This window comes from Rhea americana, unplaced genomic scaffold (assembly GCF_003343005.1).
Source record: "Rhea americana isolate MKP2758 unplaced genomic scaffold, rheAme1 scaffold_96, whole genome shotgun sequence".
NCBI classification, from domain to species: Eukaryota; Metazoa; Chordata; class Aves; order Rheiformes; family Rheidae; genus Rhea; species Rhea americana.
In genome coordinates, this window is record NW_028187155.1 from 978,926 (window position 1) to 1,005,491 (window position 26,566).

General features: G+C 38.4%; 2 protein-coding genes and 1 long non-coding RNA gene across 4 annotated transcripts in view; 1 reads left to right on the forward strand and 2 right to left on the reverse strand.

The window, feature by feature from the left end:
• Positions 1–26,566, reverse strand: part of PSMD1 (proteasome 26S subunit, non-ATPase 1) — an 80,980-nt gene that overhangs the window by 29,445 nt on the left and 24,969 nt on the right. The window lies entirely within an intron of this gene.
• On the reverse strand, positions 592–9,463 carry LOC146584245 (uncharacterized). 2 transcript variants are annotated; one of them, XR_014898247.1, is made up of 3 exons: positions 9,358–9,463; positions 9,000–9,089; positions 592–672 (listed from the first exon to the last, which is right to left on the reverse strand). It is a non-coding gene; the product is annotated as an uncharacterized LOC146584245 (long non-coding RNA). The 2 variants fall into 2 exon arrangements; XR_014898246.1 differs by lacking the exon at positions 592–672 and adding an exon at positions 7,244–7,390.
• HTR2B (5-hydroxytryptamine receptor 2B) lies at positions 9,260–20,999 on the forward strand. Its single transcript, XM_085325178.1, has 4 exons — positions 9,260–9,314; positions 10,004–10,644; positions 17,367–17,567; positions 19,570–20,999. Exons 2-4 carry the CDS (start codon positions 10,335–10,337, stop codon positions 20,448–20,450), a joined length of 1,392 nt encoding a protein of 463 aa, XP_085181304.1. The 5' UTR covers positions 9,260–9,314; positions 10,004–10,334; the 3' UTR covers positions 20,451–20,999.

Below are 26,566 nucleotides of genomic sequence, written 5' to 3' on the forward strand. Positions count from 1 at the left end.
TTTGTGTTTCTCACTATGTAAGAAAAGAACTGGAACAGCTGGATGTATAAGGAATACAGGGAAGCGCAGAAATGAATAAACCTCCCCAGCCCAGCAGATATGACACACAGGTTCCCACAATTAAAGTTTTCTTTTTCACTGTATATAGATAAGTCTTTCAAAGGTAAAAAATATACATAGGCATTGAAGTCTTCATGTCTAGAACCCATGCTGTTGTGACAAACTGCACTAGCAGAGGCTCACCCTTCATCAGGCACACGATACTAAAATCTCTCATCAGCAGACATACAATCCATCTCCAATATTCAGTCAAGCTTCAAGGCTGGTGGGTCCCTATCTCTCTTTCACAGCCACTGCTTCTGCTGGCTCCTCTTCATCCTCACCTACTGCTGTTAATCAAGGAATGTGAAGAAATGGTGATACATTGGAAGCGTGTGCTCTGTCTTGAGTGTCTACACTCACTCCCTTACATCGCCAGGCTGTGATGCTGCTGCCCCTTAAGAGATTTGAAGTAGGAGCACATGCTCCGTGTCTCACCTGGGGATCAGCATCCTCTTGGTCACTACTAGCAGAACATCCAGTCTGTTGATGGGGGAGGCAAAAGCGGACCCTTATCTTTCCTACAGCAAGAACCACACATTGCTGATGGAGTGTTGTGAATACCTAGTATTTCTGAAACTGGGAAGAACTTATTTGCAGGTATAGATATACTCATTTCTCTTTGTCATCATATTTATCACTTGGTTAATTCTGATGCCACGCAAACCACTTCACAGTATCATACATTGCCAGTTTAGCATTTCTGATGCAGCACAGCTGGAATTGTTTTTTTTTAAATAAGCATTGCCCTGTCTAAACCGTCTGTATTCTGAACTTGAAGGTATTGCAATCACATTCATCACAGCTAATCTTTTAAATTTACCAAGCTTGATGACAGCAAAGATATGAGAGCAACAAAGAAGTGCAGATGGTAAGTACACRCTCATAAGAAATTAAATGGGAAACTACAAATCGCAGTGATTTAATTATGGCTGCTTCCAAAGTGCCCATCACCAGGTTATCAGTCCATTTCAGTATGTCTTGCAGTCTAGACTAGCTTCATACTTGTCATGTTTGCAATCCTAAAACTAGTTTTGCAAACTATTCACTTTGACAATAAGCTGCTTTCAGACTGAGATGTACAAAGAAGGGCCAGAAGCACCTTGGTTTTAGCTTTCAGTTCTAAATTAGTTACTGAAATTGGCACTTCCTGTCTTGCCTTTTCTATACAGAAAAATGGGACAGGATGGTGGCAGCAGTATGTGTGGTACACTGGAAATATGACACCATGTAGGATCATTAAATGGCTGTCAAAGCACTCAACCAACCTGAGAGGCAGAAAAATCATTACAGGGTATATGCGGCAGCATTGTTTTTTATTTAAATTCATACTTGAATTAGAAAATAAAGCTAAAAAGGACCTTGAGCTATTATCTAGTTCATTCTCCTGCCTTCAGGCAGGAGCAATTCTGTATCACCTTTCTAAGAGATGTTCATCTCAATCTCCAAATGAAGTCAGGATGAACAAGGACAGCGTCTTCTGCTTTGCACAAGAACAGAGGACACAAGAGATGCTCATATAACCGTACTCATATTTCACTTCCACACTGCATGGATAACCATGCAATTTCTATTCTAGCTACTACCTCCTTCTGTTTCAAAACTTCTCCCACAGTCCCCTCTGTTTTACTCATCCTGAACTGCCTTCTACACTCCTCTCTTCTGTCCCTGTTAGTTGTAGGCAGGTGGCAACTCCACATGGCTCCCAATCCTGCTTCAAGCAATGCTGAAGGCACTCRAGTTTCACAGGCTACTTAGTCCTTCAGCAGTAACAGCAGCAAGTACCATGATCTCCTACCTCACCTCTCCTGCCCTCTCTCTTAAGAAGTTGCCTAAAACATCAGCCTGGGAGAAAGAAACTTGCCTAACAATGCCACCACCACCAGCATCACTACACACACACAAGATGACAAGAATAAAAAACTGCTGGTAGCTCTGCTGGCTTTAAAATGCAGCCCCAACTAGAAATGCCAAAAGAGAGGGATGAGCTGGGAAACAAACCTGGATTCTGTCCTGCAAGCAATCAGAAGAGAAGACTACAAACTAAAAGACACATTTAAAACTACCTGTCAGTCTCTTGCTCAAATAATAGCTTAAATACTGACAATGTTTTCAAAAAAAAATGAGCTGATGTGGAGACTGGGAATCACAAGCCCTGTAATAAATGAGCCCAAGCATTCAGCTGCACAGAAGACTTCAGCTCTTGCACAAAAACTCTTAACACTTTTGTGTTTGCTTTACTTCAGTAAATGTTGAACAAGCAGATTGTGAGCCAAAGAAGAGAAAAACATCTTCTGGTAAAGATCTGATTATGCACTTTCAAGCATTAATCATTAAGTTCCTGTTCAGAAACCTGGATTTCATAAAATCATTAACTTGGACAGTCTCTTGGTGTCTGCAAAGTCAGAAGTTCTGGAGTGTTTTTTATTATAAAATCAGGGTTAATCTATACTAATTGATTAAAGAATTCTTAGCCAGCTTTACTGGCTAATGCTTTTATCTGAAAACTATCCTCAAAGCAGTCAAACATTTTGACAGGTGGTCTTCTGCAAATTCACTTTTGGGAAAGAGGAAGGGAAAGGCAGGAGTAAAAAAAGCAAATCAGAATGATATTCCCCAGGCACCTGAGAGGTTAGATGCACCTTCTTAAAAGATGACAAAAATAACAGCAATTACTATGGCAAAAATATTTAGTCTTACRTTAAAGACAGATACAGCTGGGAAAGCATTATTCCTTCTTTTGGGGACAGATCTCACTACACACTCTTTCAGTGCACATCTACTCTTGGATTTGTTGATCCCTACATAGTAGGTCTGGAAAGGCTCAAGACGCCTAGCAAACTTGTGCATTAAACCTACCTAGTGAACCCCACTTCCTTCCTCAGCAACTCTGTCCTCTCAACACTGGAATCTTCAAAAAGTGTCCTCCTACTTAATAGGGAATTAGAGGGCAGAACRACAAGGAGGTAGAGAGAAGCCCAAAACTCTGAGCTCTGTAAAAATGCTCATCAGAGGAACAGGACTTTGACATATGACAGCACGGCAGCCATCAGTGCTTAAGCCAGAACATTTGTCTGCTCACTCTGCAGTGGGGACACTTTACGAAATTCTACACATTGTTGCTAAAGGTTAGTCAATATAAACCCCAAATCATACTTGGTAAGATTCATAAAACACAAGACAATTCTGCTAAGTGATGAGATGAAAAAAAATCATAAAAAATGTTATTAGCAGTTGCAGCCTGTAGTTGTGCTCACATGGCATTATTAACCACTGGTAATTCATTTTGGGAACATGTTTAAAACATTATCACGCTCTCCTTTGCCCAGCCTGAGGTTTTCACCCTTAATTAAGAGTACAGCCATGCAAACTGCTGACTTGATATTCAGCACAACAGGGGGGGCAGTTCTGCTGCTGATGGAGGAAGTTTCCACTTCACTGGTACCAGACCCCATAGAGGTTTCCAAACCAACTCCATCGCTCTGGCTCCCTGCTGAAAACTTCCACCACGTCTGTTGTGCCAATGGCTACATCAATGTTGCCATGGCCTGACACAGTAGAAACCTCTGGTGGGAGAGAAAGACAGGTAACAAGCAGTGTGAAAAAATAACAAAAAAAAAATAATAATAAAAACAACCCACAATACACCAAGACAGTAGTAAAAGAGATAAATAGTTTATCAGAAGTCATACTCAGCAATAGACTATACCTAGTCAGTCTTAACAGAGAGATCTATTATAACTGGAAGTTAAATATAGAAATTAATGTCACATGCTACATCAGGATAACATCTGGAAATGCCGTGGGTAGAAACTTCATCTCAGACACAATCTTTCCCCTAAAAAAAAAAAATCTAAACCTGGACTATATTTAACATATCATTCGTCCAGAAGTCATAGCCCTCTGGCCTGTCCTTCCCGTAACAGAGGTCAGTAATTTCATCCAACAAATTCCTACATTAATGCCTAAGGCATTTCATTATATCGGGCTGTATGTCTTACAAAGATAGACAATATTTATTTTTGCACTGAATTATCTTTAATGCACCAGTTCCTTCTTTTTTCCGTAATACCAGTTCTGCTCAGCAGTTTGCTTTTACAATTACATTTTACTACAACAGCAAAACAACAACAAAAGACCTGCCTTATTATTTCCTTCATTTCCATTTGAAAATTGCACAACTRCTCCTACATAAGACATCGTAACACAGACGTCAATGAATCCAGACCCATATCCAAAAAACAACACAACTAGCTCCACTTTTTCTGTTACTAGGAAACTAAATGAATCAAGAAAAAAAAAACTTAAAAGTTTCTTCTATAGGACTTCCTTTACAGAGTGCTTAACTACAGCTTTGTTTCCACCCTACACTAGGCTAAGTTTTATTGTTGTGATATATATGATCTGCAGGTGACAGATTCCTAAAAGACCCAGTTGGGCGGGTTTCAACAACGACAACAAGATTTAAGATGCACCAAGACAGTAATGACAGTTTCTCAGCACAACTTAATAGCTAGCATTTTATTAGCTTTACTCACCAATGGTTCCTCCCAAAACCGCCAAGAGAAACAGTCTACATAGCTAAGGATTTTGAGTTTTCACTGAAACCAGAGCCAGAAAGAATACAAAGGAGCTGCCTAACTACTACTCAAYGACCTTAGCCTTAGCCTCAACTTTGATCTCAGCTCCTGGGAATGTTCCTCCCCTGGCTGTAGATATAACACAAATCAAAGAAAATTCACAACATAAACTCAGAAAGTTGACCRTTATTAAGTCAGGTTAATCTGAACAAAGACATGCAGATCAGTTGGACCCAAAGAGTGGACAATCATCCACGCACTGATGTTGACCATGGAAAGTTCTACACAGTTCGTAGAGTATCCTGAAGTTGTAGTCCCTTTTCAGCACACACAGTTTCTTACAGCACCTGTGTTAGAAATCTGTAAAGCACTTAATTTAAGGCTTTTTCTGAAGGTGAATTACAACTGCAAATTCTGCAGAATATAAAATCACAATCCTTATTAGGCTTTGCCAACAGGAGCCTTATTGAGATACTGAAAGTTGAGAGACACTGTTAGGTATACCAACCCAGTTTCACAATCCACCTGAATGCCTTTTTTCCAAAAAGCATGCAAAAACACCAGGAAAAACAAATTAAAAACTGGATTGCCATATCTCAAAGTATACTCCACTTAGTTCCTTAGATCACAGCCCACTTCAAATCATATCCAAATATTGTTGTGCAGATTCTCTTTAATATTCCAAATTATACATCTCAAAGGCTGGATATGACTGTTGCCATCTCTGTATTTCAGCAGTAGTTTAGCAGTAACCATGTAGACGTAAAAAAGGTGGTATCAATAGGTAAGTAAACAGAACACTGAAAATAAACATTCACACTGCTCTTAAGATTTAGACTAAAAATGGAAATGTCTGAAGTATCACTAACATACATTTATTTTTTAGTCTAAATATTTAAGGACTTTACAACTTAGTGAAAAATGAAATGTCAAAGAATTAAAGAACAATGTCAAGTATATCTTTTAAATTCCTCATTAAGTCTCCTAACTCATATTTCAAAAGATTTTAAATATTTATGACTTTCTAAACTATTGGACATGAATAAATCATTTGATACTGAACTATTTCTACACATTGCTTTGCTACTGCAGTGACTGATGAAAAAGAAAAGCTTAATAGAGGTTTAATTTCATCCATGAATGAGTTAATATAGGAGGAATGTGGATATCTAATCACACAATTTGGAGTCATTTCTAAAAGGAGGGGGAAGAACACACAAGATGGGAAAAGTGCAGGGAGAAATGCAACAAACTAACACATTTTATTGCATATTAAGTAGGGGTGTAAACCTTCTGCCTTTCTCTCTCAACAAAAAGGATCCAAGCTATTCCCATGCCAGGAATCTCCTGCGACTCTCTTATGTGCAGCACAGCTCATTCTCCAGACTGTTTTTCTCTAAAATACCTCTTGGCTGCAGAAGTAAGACCTGCTGAAGAACAAGAACTTCTAGGAGGCCTCCCACAGCCGGGGCAAGTGCTGCATACAAAGATGCAACATGCAAATTTGAGGACTACGTTACCTACTGAACAACATTATCCTCGGTGACAACTCCCCATTCAAATAAAATAGTACTGGTGGTTTGAAAACAGAAACAACAGCAAGGTGGAGAAAAAAGAAAAAAAAAATCTATGCATGGTACAAATATTCAGGTCACAGTGAAGCAGGAGTGAGGTCCAGCAAGACCAAGCTTTTAGCACTGACTAACACAGGAAAGGAGCTGGGCCTGGGGGCAGGGCAGTAGCCTACTGAGAAAGCCTAGCTAGAAGTGTGCAGCTAAGATGTTTCTAGAGATGTGTTATAGATATATGTTTCTTAGAAATGATTCAAATCTGAGACTGTTCAAAATGCATCACAAAAAGCAGAGAAGTTGGGGCCACTTGAAATGAAAACATCCACAAAGCAAACAATCAAGTGTATCTGCTATACAAGCCTGCACATACCTAAGCTCATACCATCATCCTCTGGGATTTTCTAAGGAAGCTTTCTTTTCATGTATATTAAAAATAAATCATCTCCTTTTCARTCAGATATGACCGCTCTTGCATAGCATTCATCAGGGCAGACCGCAGACAACAGCACAATCTTCAGCTGGTGCTTCCTCAGGGTGCACGCGCACACACAGGCAGACATACCACTTTATTCTATTTTAATAAAAAAAAACGTTACCACCATATGCAACAAGACAGCAGAAAAATGCCTCTCAGCACAGCACTGAAGTAATCACATTCTAGTGGCTAAAAAGATGTTTTCCTGATATAAATTACACTCTAACATCCACAGGGGTATTCCACAAGAGTAGGAACACTTGATTTCTCCTTCAATAATAACAACTCTCTACTGCGCTAACCAACAGAGATGCTTCTCAGATGCATAAGATCTATAAAGAAAATTTATGAAGAGGTCACACAGGACTCAGGTTGATAAAATGACACTTCTGTAGCTCCAGTACTTCCCCCCACTACAGTGATTGAAGGTTAGTGTCTACCGTGCTGTGGAAGGAGGGGTGGTGGTGGGGGGGGAGCATCAAGTTAGAAGTAATAAATCACCTTCAAGACAGTCCTTCAGATCCAGTGCAGGCTTGCTTCAGTAACTAATGTTGATGATTAGCAGATGTTTTTGATAGATGTTTTGTCTATTTTTTCCCCCAGAGGTTTTAATTCTGTTCCTTAGGTTCAGAGATGTGACATGAAGATCTGCACTTTGCATACACCTGCAAGTGGGCCACTGAAGTTAAAGGACTAATCCATTTTTTACTATACCTTTACAGCTTCACTCTGTAATTTTTTTTTTCCATTCATGATTCACAACATAGTGCCAATAATTCCATCACTAGAAAGTGATAATAATTCCAGCCTCCTTTCCACCGGGGGGGGTAAAAAGAAACACCCCAACAACTCAAGCGTCAATGATGAAGGAAAAAAAGCGTCATCTATACAGTCAAAAAGGGTGAAAACTGGCTGCACTTAAGCCAATGGAAACTTTGGCACAGACTTCAATAGGGCTAGATTAATGCCAGAAGATTATTCAAGATTTATAAAATAAAACAGAAGTTGATTAGACATAGTTGAGCTTAAGGAAAACTGAATCCAAATACTCATTAGCCTGATACAGTATTGTCCTGTCTTGATTTCTGCTTTTTATGTGTATTCATGTGTTCTATCCTCATAGTACTGTCAGAGATGACAACAGGGAGCTGGTCTGGCAGTAAAGAAACAATTACTACAGTGAGATTCATTTCTATTTCCTAAAATGTAACTTTCTAAAAAAATAAAGATATCAAAAGATAACTGCAAAGGAAGGCAGCATGAAATCCTATCCCAGGCTTCCTTTAAACTGTAAAAATACAGCACAGGTGATACCTACTTTAACAGAAATTCTATTGCACTGTCTGCAAATACATGAGGTTAAATATTTCTACTGACTACTGGCAGCAGCTTTTTCTTTTTCGCCCCAAAGTAGATTTATTAAGAAAAAAATAYGTATGTCTATAGAAACAAATATAAACTGATTCACAGTTCACTGAGGGCCTGATTCCCAAATCAAACCTGGGAAGCATTAGCAATTCACGGGACGTAATGGCCTGTGACACACAGCGGGTCAGACCCCGATCTCACAGTTTCTTCTGGCGTTAAGTTCAATGACTCTATTACACACTTGCCCAACTGAATGTCCTTGGAAGTGAATTCAATTTCCATTTTAATGTAGAAACATATGATAAAGTTAGTGACTACATACACATTTGACTGCAATTTGGAAGGTAACAGAAGACAACGCTTGTGATAATAYAAAGCAGCTGCACGCAGAAAGATTTAAAGTAACAGCGTGCACACTTAAAATAGTGTGCTAGACCATGCATTTATAAAATAAGTCAGCATTAAAATTGGAGAGTTCACAGTGCAGCAGAACTTTTTAGGGTTAACTGTGCTTCCGTCCAGAGAGAGAGAGAGAAAACTAGCACGCATACGCACGCTATCATGAATAAAGTTATACTATTGTAGCATTATTGGACGTACACATCCTGATGCAGCAACAACGGGCATACATTATAGTACTGGAGCACTGAGTAAATTAACCCTCTCTGGCTCTTTTCCAGCCAAACCCCACCAGTCATTTATTTCCTTGCTTTCAAGCACTGGAGCTGGATGCACTGGAATGATTCAATCAACAAACAACCGTAGCAGCAGACTGCAAGCTTTGCTAATAAACACAGAGAAAACTGTACACAGACCAAGACGCAGACCAAGAGATGTGAAGCGCTTAGATCGCATGTGTTAAGTCACGTAAAGAAAGAATGGAAGGACAGTGAAAAAGAACACCACCTTGTTTTCTTCTTTTTTAAATGTGCCAAGACTGACTCTTTTCCTTCATTCAAGAACTGGAGAAAGTATCTGGGTAAGAAATGTTTTCCCCTGAAATAGAAATCCTTAATTTTAGTGTTAAAAGCAAAATAAGTGATAAGCAGAGGCACACACAGACACACGCTTAAGAAGTTACAAAACCCCCCAAATGAACTTGTTTTCTAGAAAGTGGTGAAAAATCCTATCTGAAAATCCACACGTGATGGAAAAGGAGACCACAGTACAAAGGATCTTCCCGAATACAAAGTGATTTCTACAAAAAGGCATGAGAAAGAGGTAAGTCTTCCTTCGCATGAAAATTGCAACAAGTCAGAGCTACCCAGCAAGTGAGCRTGCAGCTTACACAGTGACAGCTGTTTAGTGTCTGCTCGAAGGGGGAAACGTAAGTGTTAAGTCTTCAGCGGAGCTGAGAGAGAGACACGGAGACAGACGCGGAGAAAGAGAGAAGGGAGAGAAAGGCTGTGCTTAATAAAAGCTTTGCTCAGATTACAAAAACACCAAGCAGTTTACTCACCCCCCCCCTTCAACTAATGGGTAAATTTAGATGTCTCAGTTCCATAAATCTTTATGGCTCCCTTGGGACAGTCACCAGTGTTTTATTGTCTACAGCTTCCTGACCCTCACCTGATAAATTAGGAACAGTAGACATTAAAACGGAAACCTCATACATTATTTCAGAAGATATTTTGGGGGTGACTCTCTGTGGGGAAATAGGATTCTTAATAACGGGAAATATGGAAACTGCAGCCTGCCTACGCACACACCGCTAGAGACTAGACACTCAGGAGAGGAGGAGTTGCATACACACAGCATGAGCATCTCTCTTTGCATCAGCTTGTACTTACAAAGAGCAAATCCACATATATACTACATCTAAAGGAATCTATTTGGCATCCAAATTAATCTATCACTTTTTACTGATGTTGAAAAATAACGGGAGCTAATGCACAGCTTGCTTTTCACAGCTATTGAATTCTCTCATCTAATCTGCTGAAACCCGAACCTCCCTACAAAGGGGCGACCAGACCACTGGACCCTACCAGCCAGACATGGACACCAGACAAGACTTTCATTTTTAAGATCTAGCTGTGCCCAGCAAGGCACAGGATACAAAGTCTGGATACAAGCTCCTACATGGTTACCGTATCTCAAAATAGCAGATGACCAGTTTACCATACTGACCATGCTGGCCTTTCTTCAGGACCATCCGGGACCAGAGAGGAACAGTGAATTCTTACACCATACACAATTTCTGCACGAAATACAACTGCTGAGCACGTTCTGCCGGGCACAAAAATGTCCTATCCCTTACATTTCTTGAATGGGTCTGGAGCCGGCAATGGATCTCTGTCGCCTCTCTCAGTAGCGGGAGAAGCCAAACAGAACTACCCAAATGACGAACAAGGAAACAAAGTGCGCTGGGCAGCTTTACTGATCCTCCTGGTGATAATCCCCACCATTGGGGGGAACATACTTGTTATACTGGCGGTATCTCTGGAGAAAAAGCTGCAGTATGCTACCAACTACTTTCTAACATCCTTGGCAGTGGCAGATTTACTGGTGGGTCTGTTTGTGATGCCGATTGCCCTTCTCATAATCTTATTTGGTAAGTACAGTGCTTTTGCTTCTGTCATCAGGCCAGCATATCGGGTACAATCCTGGGAAGTCTGATTTATTTTCCACTATTGTATTTTTTTAAAATCACTTGGACAAGGGATCTGAAATCTTCCTTCCCTTTAACCGTAATATAATCTAGTCTAATGTCGCTGGGAGAAAGCGTAACCCCTGTGGATATCTTTCCCTTGAAATGCACGATTCGAAGAACACTTGCAACTTAGAACAAATACTTAATTGGAGAGGGGCAAGTACGTGGGAAATTATATTCGTGTGCAGTGTATTATTATTTTGAAAAACACCAGCACAATGCTGATATCTGATCTGTTTGATAGTACAATCACGGCAAGCAGTCTTCTCTTAAAAATATGACATGAAGCCAAATTTCTGGACTAAAAGAACCAAGCAGTGAACAGTTTTTGAAGTTCCTAGGAGCTGATGCCACTTAATTTTATCTTAGTATCAATTCTGTACTCTAAGTGCAGTCAGAGATGATCTCTGGGAAGCATCACGGACAACAGGTTTTACCAGTGTCAGCTTCAGGGAAACCAATTTTCTCCCGCCTTGGAGAAAATGGGAAGGTTCGTAAAGTGTCCCAGAGAGTTAATTCGTAAGACTCAGATTATCATTTATCTGGCTCATATGGAATAAAACATTTTTTTTTTAATACAAATATACATTGGGTGTGACATTTTCTTTCTGGTTAGTCATTACAGAACAAATATGACTTTTTTGTATTCTCACATGTCCAGCTTTATTTAAAATATCACTTTAGATGACTCATCAGAAGCAGCTTGATGGGAAAGTCTTCTTTTTACTCCTAAAGCTTTTTTAAGAATATATTTTATTTTAATTCAACTATTCCAATATCGTACAAATTGGAGGAAAAAAAAATCAATGTGAGAGGGGCTTTCGATAAGTTATTATTTTATTATCTCTCTTTAAGGTATAGATAACACTTGGCCGTAAGTTATGAGAGGCTGCATAAGCTTGGTTTTTTCTATGTTAGATCTCTAAGAGTTGCCTAAGCAACAAGCAGACATAAGAGTAAACTTAATTTCAAAAAGGCCAACAGTAGTTTTTGCCTGCTGCAGAGCRCTGTATCACTTTGTTAACAAAAGTCTTTATTCATTAAATGTCTTGGCACTGAATTCTTGCATATTACAGCCTGTCCCTCCCTAATAGAGGTATGAATTGGAGGACAGAATTCAGAGTTGAAATCATAAAGTAGATAGTATTTTTTTAAGCAAACCTCCCCCAAAAAATCAAAGCAAAAACACACCCGTAGGCAGCAATTTCTAACTTGCAAAAGGAAACAACTGTCACTTATAGAAACCACTTGATATGTTTTTATGTATTTTTTATATATATATATATATATATATATATATATATATACATACATATATATACACACACACACATGTATGTATATGAGGGTGTGTGTGTATATATATGTGTATAGAGAGGTAGAGATCTATATACATGCATACACACAGTTACTGTAATTGCTTAGTTCCTGACAAAGGCTTCCTAAATAATAAAAATAATACAATTACTATATCACAAAAGCATACCGATATATATTAATTCATACTAAAAGCATACTAATCATAAAAAGCATCAGTATTTGACCAGCAAAAAATAGAGGAAAAGTATGTTCTGGAGTGTGTGTTTGTGTGTGTGTTTTAATTTTACTAGACTAATTCCTTTTCTTTTTAATTTTATAAGAAGAATATTGCTCCTTAATCTCTCAACTAATCCAGTGCTAAACCCTGGTTACAACAGTTTAAAACATGTGAGGAATCTGAATTTCAAAGTCAAACAAAAGCATCTTTCATGCTGCAGGAAATTTACAAGCAAGCAGTAAAATTAGCTATAATTAACTCTGTAAGACTGCTACCAGTCTTTCACATAGCAGTGGTTAAAACAGAAATTACTTGCATAAAGTATCTGTTTCACAGCCAAACAGAAAAAAAAATGCTTTGCCTCTTCACCAATTGGTGGAAGATGCAGCGGTGTTTATAGAAAGTTCAAGCCGTGAGCAAAACACAAGGGGCTGCTGGAATGAAACAAGAACACAGACATTTAAGTACATAACAAGTCTAACTCTCCAAGCTACGTTAGCCAGATAACTACTTGAACACAGAATAATCATTGATAGAGCGCGAACCAAATCCAGCCTTCGGGTACTTTCACACTGGGCTGTTTCCCGAATAATAAAAGGGCTGTGTGCAGTTTCTAGATACAGAACATAAATATTATGCTTCCGATTTTGCAGTGATATCTAATTATGTGGGGAATATTTGAGGAAAAAGGTGTGAACTAAAATGCAGTCACATTAAACAATCTCGACTGCAAAAATTAATGTGTCACAGAACATTCAAAATCAAGATCTATTGCAGATATTGGCTCTATGTCCTTACAGTATGCTTAGAGAAAAAAAATCAGAAATAGAACTCTCTAATAAAGAGCTACTCCTTTTTTTTTGAAAGGAGAAAAATGTAACTCCTAAGTACAATGTAACAAGCAACAGATGATTTCTTCTCAGCAAAGTGACTAAAATATACTTCAGTATAAACATACATTGCAGCTTTAATTTAAAAGAGTGCAAGTGTCAGAATTTACAAATAGTTCAGTACTCTATGGTTGTTACATTCTTCCCATTTCTTCCACAAAAAAAGAGGGCATGCTAGGAAATAAGTGCGCTCTTTGTAACATAGCTTTCAAAAGAGTTACCTGATCGCGTAACATTCACAACTAAAGAAGCAAAACAGAGGTGTTGCTAAGTGCCACCTAGTGAAATTAGTAAATAACTGAAATGTGAAATCAGTACAAGAGAATTCCTCTAATTTACAAAGCCTGCAAGAAGTAGTAGTAGTAAATTGCCTGTGGCTTGGTGGACAGTGGGTTACCTGGAGAAGTGGATGTACCATCCTTTAAAATACATTTTATATTCTTGATATGTATCCACTTAAAAATCAAAGATAACTGTATTAGCCCAGGCTGCAAATCATTATTTTTAAAACCCATCACTAGCAACTACAGCCTTAATTTTCTTTCCGTCACTGATTACGAACTATGGCAAGTCTTCCCCCCTCATCTGCTTGTAGAAAATATAACAGGAGATAAAACTGGTGGCATTACTGGCTAGTTTCAAAACCAAAAGTATAAAGATAAGTAAGAAAAACAAGGTTTATTTTTCATAAAGCAACTCTAATAAGATAAAATTCAAAATACTGCATGACAGAAAACTGCTGCTGAAAYTGTAATTGTGGTGGGAAAATAAAGGCAAGTAGTCACAGTGAGTGACAAAGCAAGCCACGTTTTAAGGCCTATGAAGTCCACTAAGCTGAGTACCTACACCAGGGTGAATAACATATAAGACTTAATGCATGTTTGCAGACTTCAGAGTCTACCGACACGCGCATCCCAATTTGAAGACCCACACCTCGGCTAGCCAGCTACTGATTAAAAGGAGTCAAATTTCTGTCTCAGTAAAAGCACCATTATTCAACAGCAACAAAATGATTCCTGTAACAAAATCCATTACARGCAACACATTTCAATAGCCCTTATTGCAGAAGAACAAATAATTTTCAAGTCTATTTAAAGATCCCTCTTAATCAGGCTTATACATAAACAGAGCTTTCTCCCAAGCTTTCAGAAAACCTTTTAGCTTATAGCAGGAATAGCTTTTCTATACACTACTTCATTTTAAGGATTACACATTTCCAAGGTATTTCCTATAAATAAAGCTTTCCTCATTTCATAAATCAAGGGTAGACAGTTGCAGTAAAGGCTCACTGCATTCCTCTTAAGGTACAAGACAAATCCTAAAACATGTATTTTCTTTCGTATTGGCTAAAAAGTAAAGAAAGTAATCTGCAACAGCAACCCTGCTGCAGCTGGAAGGGCCCAAGGCAAGGTTCATAGGAAGKAAAAGTACCTTTTTATCTTACACAGCCTGATACAGCTGGACAAACCAGAGAAGTTTTCAGGCAGGCATGTTCATCAAGTAACCTAGGTGTAAAAAACAACGACAAAAACATATGCATCCAAATCATTAGGCCTGTTTAAATCAGTCTTTCAACTTCTAAAGCAAAATTAGCTGAAGAATCTTGCTCAGCACAGTAAATCGCTTAACACGTCGGTTTGCTCCACTAACGGGGACATCTACAACGGGAGAATTAGTCCATGTAATAGTCCAAACTACTTAAGACCTGTTACAAGCTTCCTACCACCACTTGGGAGTAGGTCTAAATTAGAAAGCCGGACAACAAACAAGCAGGTCAAAAAAGACACGTTCTGGATCCTGAGAGGAAACTAGTATCCCATCTTCTCGCTACTCCTAAAGTAACAGAATCACAGTGAAACATAACGCCAGCGCTAGGAGAGCATAAAAGCAGAGCCTGAAACGTCCCTTGAAAGCTTGGTACTGAACTTCTCTCTCTTTCTCTCTCTCTCTCTCACACACACACACGTGTGCAAACAAATCAAAATAGATAAAAGCAAAACACACTGCAGTACGAATCCTAGACGACTACTTAATTCTTAAAGAGCTATAGATTTCACAGTTTSACAGCAATTATTTTGTTTAAATGCTAACAATATCCTTCAATTTTTATCAGCTACTTTTGTTTGAATTAGAAATACAATTGCGTACACAGAAAGATAACACTACATAATGCTATACTCATGAATGTGATAACTTTCTGCCTTCTGCATCTGCTTCAAAATAAGACACAAAAAATTTCAAAAGTAAAGCCTTCTCTGTCAAGTTGCAGTCATCAGCTAAGAAAAGCTCTACAGTTCATAAAYACATACAAGGTTGCTCTGCATTAGATAGCTATTTAAATGTATCTATAGTCAAAACACTTTCTGTTGCAAAGTATTTGAGAATTTTGTTCTGCAAACAGCAAATTAATTGCAAAAGGAAAGAATTTATTATACTGCAATATCAAAATCTGCTCCAGAAAGCAAAGCAGCTGTAATTCAGGGAGCAAGCGCATAAGTACTCTTAACAGAAAGCATTAATTGCTCAACTGTAATCCAGCAGTGTTATCTGTACATCCTTCAATATGTAAAACATTTTCCATAGTTTACATTTTSTGTGTATTAACTAATTTTTCATCAGAAGTCCGAAGAAAAATTCTTATTTTTTCCGAGAGTGAATAAGGATATTTCAAGCCCATCAGATCAATTATTTTTTAAGTGTCTATTTTTTCTGGCTTGTCAAATTCTATAGTTGGTTGCATGAGCTCCTAAGACATTTTAATTTTCCCTCTTTTTGCTTAAAAGAAGTACTGTATCTTACAGCCTGTCAAAAGTGTAGACAGAAAAATTAAATACAAGCGACTTTTTCATAATATAGTAAAATTACAACTCTCTCATATCCAGAGTACAGACAAGAAAATTTCTGAAGCATATATCTATTTTAGAAAATGTGCAGCTAAATACTAAAATTTACTGATTAATGACTTTGAAATAAACCACCTCTTTCCTTCTTGCCTCATTTCCTACACCATCCTCACCTGGACTCCACTGCTTTGGGAATGAGTGAGGTTCAGTTCTGGGCTCCATCCATTCTCTTCGTCTAATAGGCGAGGTTTCCAAACACAGGGAGCAATGCAGACCAGCGTAAGCTCTGCACAAATCTTTATAAAATTTTCCATCCTCTGGGGCTTGTAAGTCATGTAAAGACATTACCCATATTATTTCCAGATATCAGTCACATATGAAAAAGTGTTTTAAACTACTGCAAGATTATTCCATTGATAAGATGGAGCATGACGATACTCCAGATCACTTGGCATTCTCAGTAGGCAGATTCACTTACTCAGATCAGGGAGATTAAAAACCATTTGACTGGTTGAGTACAGCTGATTTTTATAAGGAGGGAGAATACATTTAGTATGCTAATACCACTATGAGTAAAAGACACTAAAGTGGTTCGTTCAGTTCGGTAGTGTAAACGTCAATGGGGTGGTGGGAGACAGCTTTCACCCTTTGGAAAAAGCTGAACACTACAAACCCTTCATCTTGAGCAAAATACAACTGGTAGAACCATGTTTTTGCTATAGAGATCTACATTAAGGACAGCTACCATCAGAAATGGTGCAAGATTTAAAAGCCAAGCTATTGCTCTCAAGAATGATATCAAAGATAGCCCTTCAAATTTTATAAATCATTAATATCACAGATGGAAGAGTCTTGCTTTGTCACATTAGTGCTCAACGGTGTCTGATACAGTGACACAGCAAACTTTTCCTTTTTAGGGCTATATGAGCTAGACTGCTCAGGATCACCAACAACTTCAATATTCAAACCACGGCTGTGCAACGATTGATTGAGACATTGGTTATGRCCTACTATCTCCTGTATTTCATATAATCTTGAAATACTGGACTATCAGGTGGACCCAGCTGAGAAAAAAATCATTCAACAGCAGAGCCTAAGGACTAAGCACAGTCACAGCCCATTTGTGCAAAACCTTTTTATTTAGAGCCTCCACCACAAAGAGCTTATGACCTAAACCAGACAAAAAGACAGGCAAAGTTTATAATACATAAACAGACTGACCAATATGATGGCAGCAACCACGCTAGTAAGGAGCTAACTAAAAAGACAGAATATTGCTAAGGGAGGGACACGCACTCACACTGAAGACTTGCAGAATGCTACAATTGTAATGAGTTTTTTGTTCTCTTTCAGACAATGCCTGGCCCCTTCCAACTGCTCTGTGTCCCATCTGGCTGTTCCTTGATGTCCTCTTTTCCACAGCTTCCATCATGCACCTCTGTGCCATCTCACTAGACCGCTATATTGCTATTAAAAAGCCAATCCAAGCTAGCCAGTACAATTCATGGGCTACAACAATCATCAAAATCATCGTGGTTTGGCTCATTTCAATAGGTATGTGAGACTTGGACACTGAAAAGGAAACACAGAAGCTTTTCATGTCCAAAACAATAGATGAAAGCTGGGCAAAACTGAAAATGGCAAAGTACTATCAGTTAGCAGACTTTATCACTTTGGCTGACCTACATCCACCTCTTGGCTACATCATAAAAAAATTCTTTCAACAGATGCTCCTTGTCAGGCATACTGGAAAGGCCARGGGCTGAGTAGGGATAATCACCAACCATTCTTCTTCACAGTCCTAAAAGTAGGAAGACAACATCTGCATGGGTAGCATGTCTCCTAAGAAAGCAAGATTTCAGGTTCCTGTGGAACCAATCTAATTTATTCTGTCCCAAATACAATTTTAAGCCTTGAGTAGATGCTGCTAAAATCAGTGCCTTGCTTATAACTGTAACATTCACACTGAAGACTGACATTTACTGACAATATAGAAAAGTCTAATTAAAAAAAAAATTAAAAAATCAGTTTATATGAAAGATGCAAATGTATATCCGTTTATATTAGCACCTCTTTGCTCTCTATGTGGCACTTAATTTGCCTTTAATGGTTCTTCTTTTAAAGAACCATTCAAAGAAGTTAAAGATTTAAAGAAATCAGTTAAATAAGCTAAGAAGGTGAAAATATTTAATTCAAGTGACTAACTTGCACTGCTAGTAGCAATAGGCACAGTGTTGTATTCTGTGTGCCAAGAGAAAGAACAGACTTATGCTGAATTAGTTTGGCCAGTGATGCACAAGACAATGGGCACATCCATCTTCTTGATCTAAGCATAMATGCCTAAAAACTGRAATTTCAACATGAAAAAAAATTAGGGAAGATCTATGATGACAGGAGAAAAGATCTCTATTTTACCACAAAAAAAGGAAACTGCTAGCAAGACAAGACACTTACAAGCTGACCTTTTAATATCTGATTTATTGTTATTAATCAGTGCAGTACTTTTTCATTTCCTTTTTTCTATCWCAGAAGTACTCAGCAGCTGAGCCATAGTTCTCCAACTCCAAGGTTAATTTGATTCAATCCTCATTTTAMATGTTTGCTGTATCTGAAGGTGTCCCTATTAAGGAAGAGATCAAGAGGCTGAAGGGTAAACCATTTCACTGCTTGCTGCTTTTGACCAACTTCAGTAAGCTGGGTAGCAGAGGAACACAGTAAATCCCTAGATCTCATTAAGTGGTATCAGRAAACATAGCACGAATAACCTTCACCAGACAGCAAGGAACCTGTTGKTTTTGCTGTAACGTCAGACTGCTGGCAAATGAAGTGCTGACTGTAATTTAGCGGTTATAAAAAACTCATTTAAAAAGACAAGACTGCTAACATTTTGTTTCAAATGAGTGGTGAATTACAGAGCAAGCTAGCTAGCCTCATTTAAACACTCTTAAATATCCAAAAGACTTTAAACAACAAATCCTTCTCAAACATACACTACATAATTCTGGCAGCTATTTAACTATTTGTATGTATTAACGAGTCAAGTAGGGTGAAAAAAATCAGCTGTGTCTGATCACTTGATGTGGTTACGATAAGAGAGAGACAAGTTTTGTGTATTTGCGCAACTGGCCTTCAAAAAGTGCAAAGGTTACCTTCGGGTGTGGGTGTGTGTTGGGGAGGGGGGAACAGGCAGACAACCTTAGGGAAACTCATTTCACTGGAGGAAAAGCCGCACTAATTGTAGCAACTAGAATCAAAGCAATTCACGTTTTTCACACTTGAGAATTTGGGAACCTTATACTCTTTCCTAAACCATTAAGGGTTAGGCCCAATCTCAGTTCAAAAGACCATTCCTTTAAAGTTGAATTTGTCAGGTCTCACAGAGTACTATTTGACCAAGTTACCCACCTTATGTTCCCAACAACTCACGTTCTTTCAGTCACTCTATGCCTGCTCCAGAGCTCAGGAGTCACCTTGTCTTACAGACCCTGTAGCTTCAGGTCCAAAAGGGAGACTGCAAGCAATTACCATGCTGAACCACTTTCTTTTTCTTCTCTAGGCATTGCTATTCCAATCCCTATTAGAGGCATTGAAGATGGAAACAGCAACTCTACAAACATAACGTGTGTCTTGATGCCTGATCGTTTTCGTGACTTCATCCTATATGGATCAGTGGCTGCATTCTTCATTCCCCTCGCTATCATGATAGTCACTTATTTTATGACAATCCAAGTGCTACGCAAGAAAGCCTACTTGATCAACAAGACACCCCAACGTTTTACTTGGTCAACGGTGTCCACAGTATTTCAGCGGGACATAACGCCTGCATCCTCACCAGAAAAGGTGGCTATGCTAAATGGCTCCAGAAAGGACAAGACTCTGTCCACTGATATGCCTGCCTGCAGAATGTCTACAATTGGGAGGAAATCCATGCAAACAATCACCAATGAACAAAGGGCCTCAAAAGTTCTGGGGATTGTATTTTTTCTTTTCTTGCTGATGTGGTGCCCATTCTTCATAACAAACATAAGTTCAGTCCTGTGCAACTCCTGCAACAAGGAAGTTTTTCAAAAGCTCATGGAGATATTTGTTTGGATAGGATATGTGTCCTCAGGGGTGAACCCTCTGGTTTACACACTCTTCAACAAAACATTTAGGGAAGCTTTCAGCAGGTATATCACTTGCAACTATCGGACCACAAAGCCCATCAAAGCCCTTCGGAAATGCTCCAGCAGGATCTCTTTCAGAAATTCTGTGGCAGAAAATTCCAAGCTCTTTGTTATGCATGGGATGCGAAATGGGATTAATCCCATTATGTACCAGAGCCCAATGAGACTGAGGAGCTCACCCATCCAAGCATCATCAGCCATTCTGCTGGATACACTGCTGCTCACAGAGAATGAAGTTGATAAAACAGAAGAACAAGTCAGTTACGTATAGCGGAATGAAGCCATGTCTATATCGTAGTATTACTGTACGTATTCTAGGTAACTGTGCTAAAAGAGGGTATAAATAATATTTTTCTTTTTGTTATTTATGCAAGCAATATCTCATAAATTTATATTAATTCCTTTCCTCCAAAGTCTCCTCTACTTTAATCCCTAATCCCATGAAAGCAATCACAACTGCATTCCATGATWAACAACGACTATTTGCAGAACTGTAGTCTACAGGAAGAGGGAAATAAATAAAAGAAGCTAAATCAATTTAAGTAACTGACTGACTCTGAAGAGGCTGAAGATGATGAGAACTACATTTTTATAAGAAAGCAATTCCTGTACAAAACACTGCTGTAACATCCACTTTGGCAAGAAGACAAAAYTCTCCACAGGTTAATGATACTCTTCCTATGAGTAGAGTGATGAAACTAGCAGGCAGATACAAACTTGCTGGTTTTGATTTAAATGCATGGGCTAAATAAAACAGCATACGAGGTAACCGTACTGCCTCCTACAGATATGTTCCTCTGCTGAGATTGTGTATGCACATATGAGCTATAGTTATTCTCTGAGCTGGGGAATGGCTATCACAAGCAAATTCACTGGTTCCAGAGACAAAAAGTCACACATCCCAATTCCACAAGGGGTAAAATTTTGTTTTTAACAGGGTAGGGAAAAATATCCATGCACTGAAATCACATCTTTGTGTTTTTATTGTTTGAAGGACTCCTGAATCCCCAACTTTTCCTCTCCTTTACTCTGACAAGCTTGGCTTTGTCAGATTTTTCACAGATGACTGACCTTTGTTCCTTTCACATGAAGAAAATGAGAGCATTTAACTAAAATAGTTAAACACCACCACCTCTATGATCACACATAAAACAGGACAAGCAGTCCTGCTTCAAATATCCCTTTAATTTATACCAAACTAAACAAACAGATTTCCTTTTGTGGCTTTTGGAACTTAAGTGAAAGTCTTCACTGATCCAACATAGTTTGTGCAAAGTAGAAAATCACAGACAAATCAGCTATTTCATTTGGAAATAAGAGCAAGTGTTTAAGAGACAGTGATGGCCAGCAGTAGGGGTCTTTTATTTGATATCACCTATTTGATTTGCTTGGTTTTACCAATGGTTAAGATCATGGCTCCACTGAAGCTACTGGAGATGTCTAGCATCAACTTTACCCCACAACACGTATCTCAAGAACCCAGGGAGATAACAGAGCACTTTGGTATTCACTATCTGAAAAAAAAAAGTGTTTTATTTTGGACAAACATCACATTTCTGCTGAAGCCTTATCTCCCTCACCTCCTCTCAGGTGCTGCCATGGGGCTCTCTGACTCCATTTTCCTGGGGAGTAGCAGTCAGGCCTCTCCCACTCTACTTTTGCTACAGCACCCAATCTTTTATGTTCTCTAAACACCAGTGGTCTACAATGTCACTGCTGTGACTGGCATCACATAGGCTGAAAGACAAGCTGAACTAAAAGCACACAATTGAAGCATACTGATGAATGCCAGTGTCCAGAAAAAGAAAGGTCTGCTTTAGTGGGAAGACAAAGGTTTAAAACTTAAATTCAATTGCAACCAATTGTCATTTCCGAACATCCATGCTTCCCTGTTCCCAGGCCATGCCTGTTATTCACAGAACACTATGGATAAGACCATAACATCTAATTTCTACATGCATCTTTCATATAAACATTTATTTTATGATGTTGCCATAAAAAAAACAAGAGTTTTAGTAGGTACTTAATAATGTTTTGTATTTCCCAAAAAAGCATAATCTTTGGTGGTCTCAGCCCTTAAAACTCTTAGTTAATCAAGCTGCTGTCTACTAAGCAGGGGCTTTTCCAAATGATTTGCATTGAGAAACAGTATCTGGTTACCAAGCATCAGAAACATGATGTATTTGTCAAAGAGAAATGCATCTCGGTGCTTCACAGAAGATAAGAAAGCAGCAGTACCATCTGCACACAGCACTAAGACCTCACCTGAATAATCTGTCATTTGGGTTACTTGTGATCAAAAAAAATGAATTCAAAACAAAAACAGATGCAATTTTAGGTTTCTAGGATGATCAAGTCAGAAGAACAGAAAGCCTGTTGCAAAWGGAGAGCTTAGAGAATTACTCATTTAGCTCGGCAAAACAAAGGCTGAGAGGAGATATGATTACTCTCAGTAAACACATATCAAATAGTAATCAGAGATGAAGAAAAGCTTTCCAAYCTGAGAGGAAATTTAATGTGCAACCATAAAAGTGTAAAATGACCATAAGTAAGTTTAGCTTTCAGGTTTAAACATTTCCAACAATCAGAAAGGGGATGGAGCAAGTTTTCAATGGGAACAATGGTAATAGTAAGCGTAATAGGTTTTAACAGTTTTATAAAGTTACAAAAGAGATTATACAAGAGAATGGACAAAATGAGGTAGGAGATATCTTTCAAGTCCTAATCAAGTCTTCACTTAAAAATATTTAGTAATCAATTGCACAAATAAGTCACCTTGTGAATSAAACATTTGCACCTCAAAAGACTTAATCCGTAGAAAAAACAAATGTTACATTCAAATTTTCTATCAAAAACTTTTAATTTTTTTTTTCCTATGATGATAAAGTCCCCATTACAGAGTTCAGAAATGGTAGGAGAAAGATTTTACATCTCTCGGGAACTCATAGCAAAAATAAAAAAGCAAACCAGTCTGTCCAGAATTCCACATTAGTTGCAGAGCAGTACTTATTTTCCCATTACTGTTTCTACCAGGCAATTCCACCAACATAATCTTCTTCAGGAAGAAAAGAAAAATCACATACTCCCCAGCAAACATCAGGTCCAAATCTCCAGCACGGAAAGTGTTGGAAATCCTACTGAGAACAGAATCCTACTAATCCATCTTGCACTCTCAACAGTAATTCAAAACATAGCCAAATTTCAAGGGGGCAGAACCAGACCCAAAGCTCTGATCTGACRATGTTTAGGTGACATGACCTTTTAGAGATTGTCAGACAGCAACAGGCCATCTAACAGCATTCCCAAAACAGGGACAGCAGTAGCATTAGACCTGTACACATGAACATCATTTAGCATAGCTCAAAAGAATTTAACTGTACTGATAGCACAAGAATAAGAACTCCCTATCCACACTCCCTGAAATGTGGTATTTGTACATCAAATCTTCTAGTATAGTAAAGAACTCATAGAAAGAATCACTCACCACACACTAAATCCGTAAAAACTAATAGTCATTATCATCTTGGAAATCAGGAGCTTCTACCAGTTTCAGATCATTTCTCTTTGGGAAGGAAAAACAGATTTCCCCAAAATACTGGAGTTCTTACAGTAAGCAGCCAACTTACCATCTTTTATAGTTTCCATTTACAGTAAAATTTTCAGCTCAGAGGGAGCTGGTTTTGTTTTCATTTTTGATGTTTTCAGAGCTCTTTAGTTACACACTGAAATTATGTACAGCAAAAGGCTTAGCTTTTTCACCCACAGAACAGAAAGTACTAAAGATAACATGTCCTTCCAACATCTATTTATATATATTTAATTTAAAACAAATGCAAGTTCGAAACAGAGCCTGATGTAACAACTGCCAGAAAGTTCCAGGAGAAARTATTAAAAATGCTTCTATGGTACATACAGTAATTTTTCTCCTTTCTCCCCTTTTTGGTGATAAGTCACTAGCCACTGAAACCAGAATAAGCTCCAAGTTCTCTCTACTCTTCTTTTACTAATCAAAATTTCTCAAGAGCATCCTGTAGTTAAAAGCCAGAACTGATGCACTGCTACAGCTGTGAAAATATCTGAGAATCAAAAGCCTTTATTGGACCTAGATTATTTTGAAACTCAAAAGGTAAGTTAAACAAACAAACAAACAAACAAAAAACTTCCAGGTACTTAGCTGAAAACTTCACAGACTAATCCCTCACTTAACCTAAGGCAGAAGCTCTGGAACCAGGTAAACGTACGACCACATTCATGGATAAAGTGATCACAGCAGAAAAACGATACAAGCATCATCTGCAATGCAGGAACTAGCCTTCACGAGGAACAACATAAGTGACCACACAAGCGGCAAATGGATACACCACCATTCTTGTGGAGTTACTTCCCAGCAGCCAGACAGCTGAAAAATAGTCATCTTTGAAAACTCTCCCGCTACTTAATAAATGCATGCAGATCAAATAAAAAACATTCAAACAGCTGGCAGCAATCATTTATTTTCACAKGTTCATAAAAATGAACCTCCAATTTGAAAACCCTCATTCCTAGTACTAAGGTCATGTCCCAGAGGTAAGATTACCAAGCTTTCGTTTGCTCATCTCCCCCCTGCTCACATGTCACAGAAAACTTCTCTTCGGTAACAAAAGGAGACGGCGCTTAGCCAAAACTGAACACAGAATTAGGAAGGAATGGAAGGTCAGTGGTATGGGCTCCTAGCTTTGCAGGTAGAGGAAATACTGCCTTTCCAAAGACACATTGCCACCCACGAGCTGATCTTGGGGGCAGCAATTCCCAGTTCATTGAGTTCCTCCAAGCCAAATCTGGATCTCCGCAGTAGCTGGCAAAGGTGGTGGGGAAGAAAGAGTGTTTGTTCATTTGTTCAAATCTTGCAGTTATCTTCCCTTTCTCTCCTCCATAAATGCTCTAGCAGGCTCAAAATGAACAGTCTTCAGAGGGTGCTTACAAGAGTTATCAAGGGATATCCTAATCTTGGGGAARAGGACTAGACTAGATTAACAATCTCACTATCAGCAACAATTTAAACTTTCCTTTTCCAGTAGGAAACTCACAGCTGGCTTACAGCATCTGGCAAGAGCAAGAGGCAACCTGGCCCTCTTCTGTCTGACCCTACCCTTGTACAAYTGTCCATCTGCAATAAGCAATAACACCAGGACTAGTTTGCAGGAAGTGTCCCATTGAGAACCATTCCAAGGCCTCTCACTAATCTGGGGTTAGACAACAAGAACAGGAAACAATACTTGAAAAAGTCTCACCCAGCAAAGGCAYATTTTGTGAAGTCAGCATACAGGTTTCTCAATTTTTATTACCATAAATAGAAGCTCAACATGTTCCACTTACTTAATTTAGTCAGYGCAATACCTCATATCAGGCCATAAACYACAACCAAACGACTAGTGAAAATCCAGTTCTCCTACAGAAAAAGAAAATTTCTCCACAGAGAATAGAGAAACCGTACCATGATGAAGAAAACATACACGTTCACTTTAATGTGGTAAGTGCAAAAAGAAATTGCTCATCYACAGACTACACAGACAAGCTAAGAAATCAGGTAATAGTTCTGAAAAGCAAAGGGCGGAGGGAGYAGAAATGAAGGCAAGATGCAGAACTATGAAATTAAAAGATAATATAGTGGACAAAAGAGTCAGCAGTCATAGTTTCAGCAACTGTATCTGCAACACTAGACAGGAACAAAGACATTACCTGCATTACTAAGACACAATTGAAAAAGTCACTGCAAGTTGCTTTAAGAAAGCACAAGTAAGTTTGTTAAATGATAACTAAACCCAATACTACACATGTGGTGCTGACAAGGGAGTCTTGGATGTCTACTACATTCACAAGCATCACCTTGAAGTAACGCAAATATATAAAATATATTTGAAATCCTAGCTATGAAGTGAGAGGAATATTATAACTTCCAGCTTCCTTCATAAAGATATCAGCCTAAATAATAATTGATATAAGGTTTATAWTCACCTGCTAGCAAGATTTTATGGCAAAAAGGGCTGGTCATCTTCCCATTTTACCAAAAAAAAAAAAAAGTCAGAAAGTACAACACTGGACAAAATTTACTTCTTTACAGTGAAATGCTCTCAAATCTTTCAGAATCAGGCCCATGGCAAGCCAGCCGCCTGGCCATCCCTCTGACCCCTATACACTAGATAAAATAACTTACACACTAACCAGTTCCACTTTCCTCAGTACTACAGAAACTTTTATCGGGTATATTTAAGTTCTGTTTAAGTTACCAAAGAAGCAAAAAAGACAAAAGTCATAAAGTTGATCTGCAATATGCATCACTACGGGAAGAAATACATTTTAGAAGGACAGTACTCAAATAGCTCTTTTTTCTTTCTTTCTTTTTCTTTT

Bases quoted from the DNA above. Each gene is read 5' to 3' on its own strand.
- HTR2B (XM_085325178.1), top strand. From the start codon at position 10,335: ATGTCCTATCCCTTACATTTCTTGAATGGGTCTGGAGCCGGCAATGGA. The intron at 10,645-17,366 runs GTAAGTACAGTG...GTTCTCTTTCAG, and splicing joins CCTTCTCATAATCTTATTTG to ACAATGCCTGGCCCCTTCCA. The intron at 17,568-19,569 runs GTATGTGAGACT...TTTCTTCTCTAG, and splicing joins GGTTTGGCTCATTTCAATAG to GCATTGCTATTCCAATCCCT.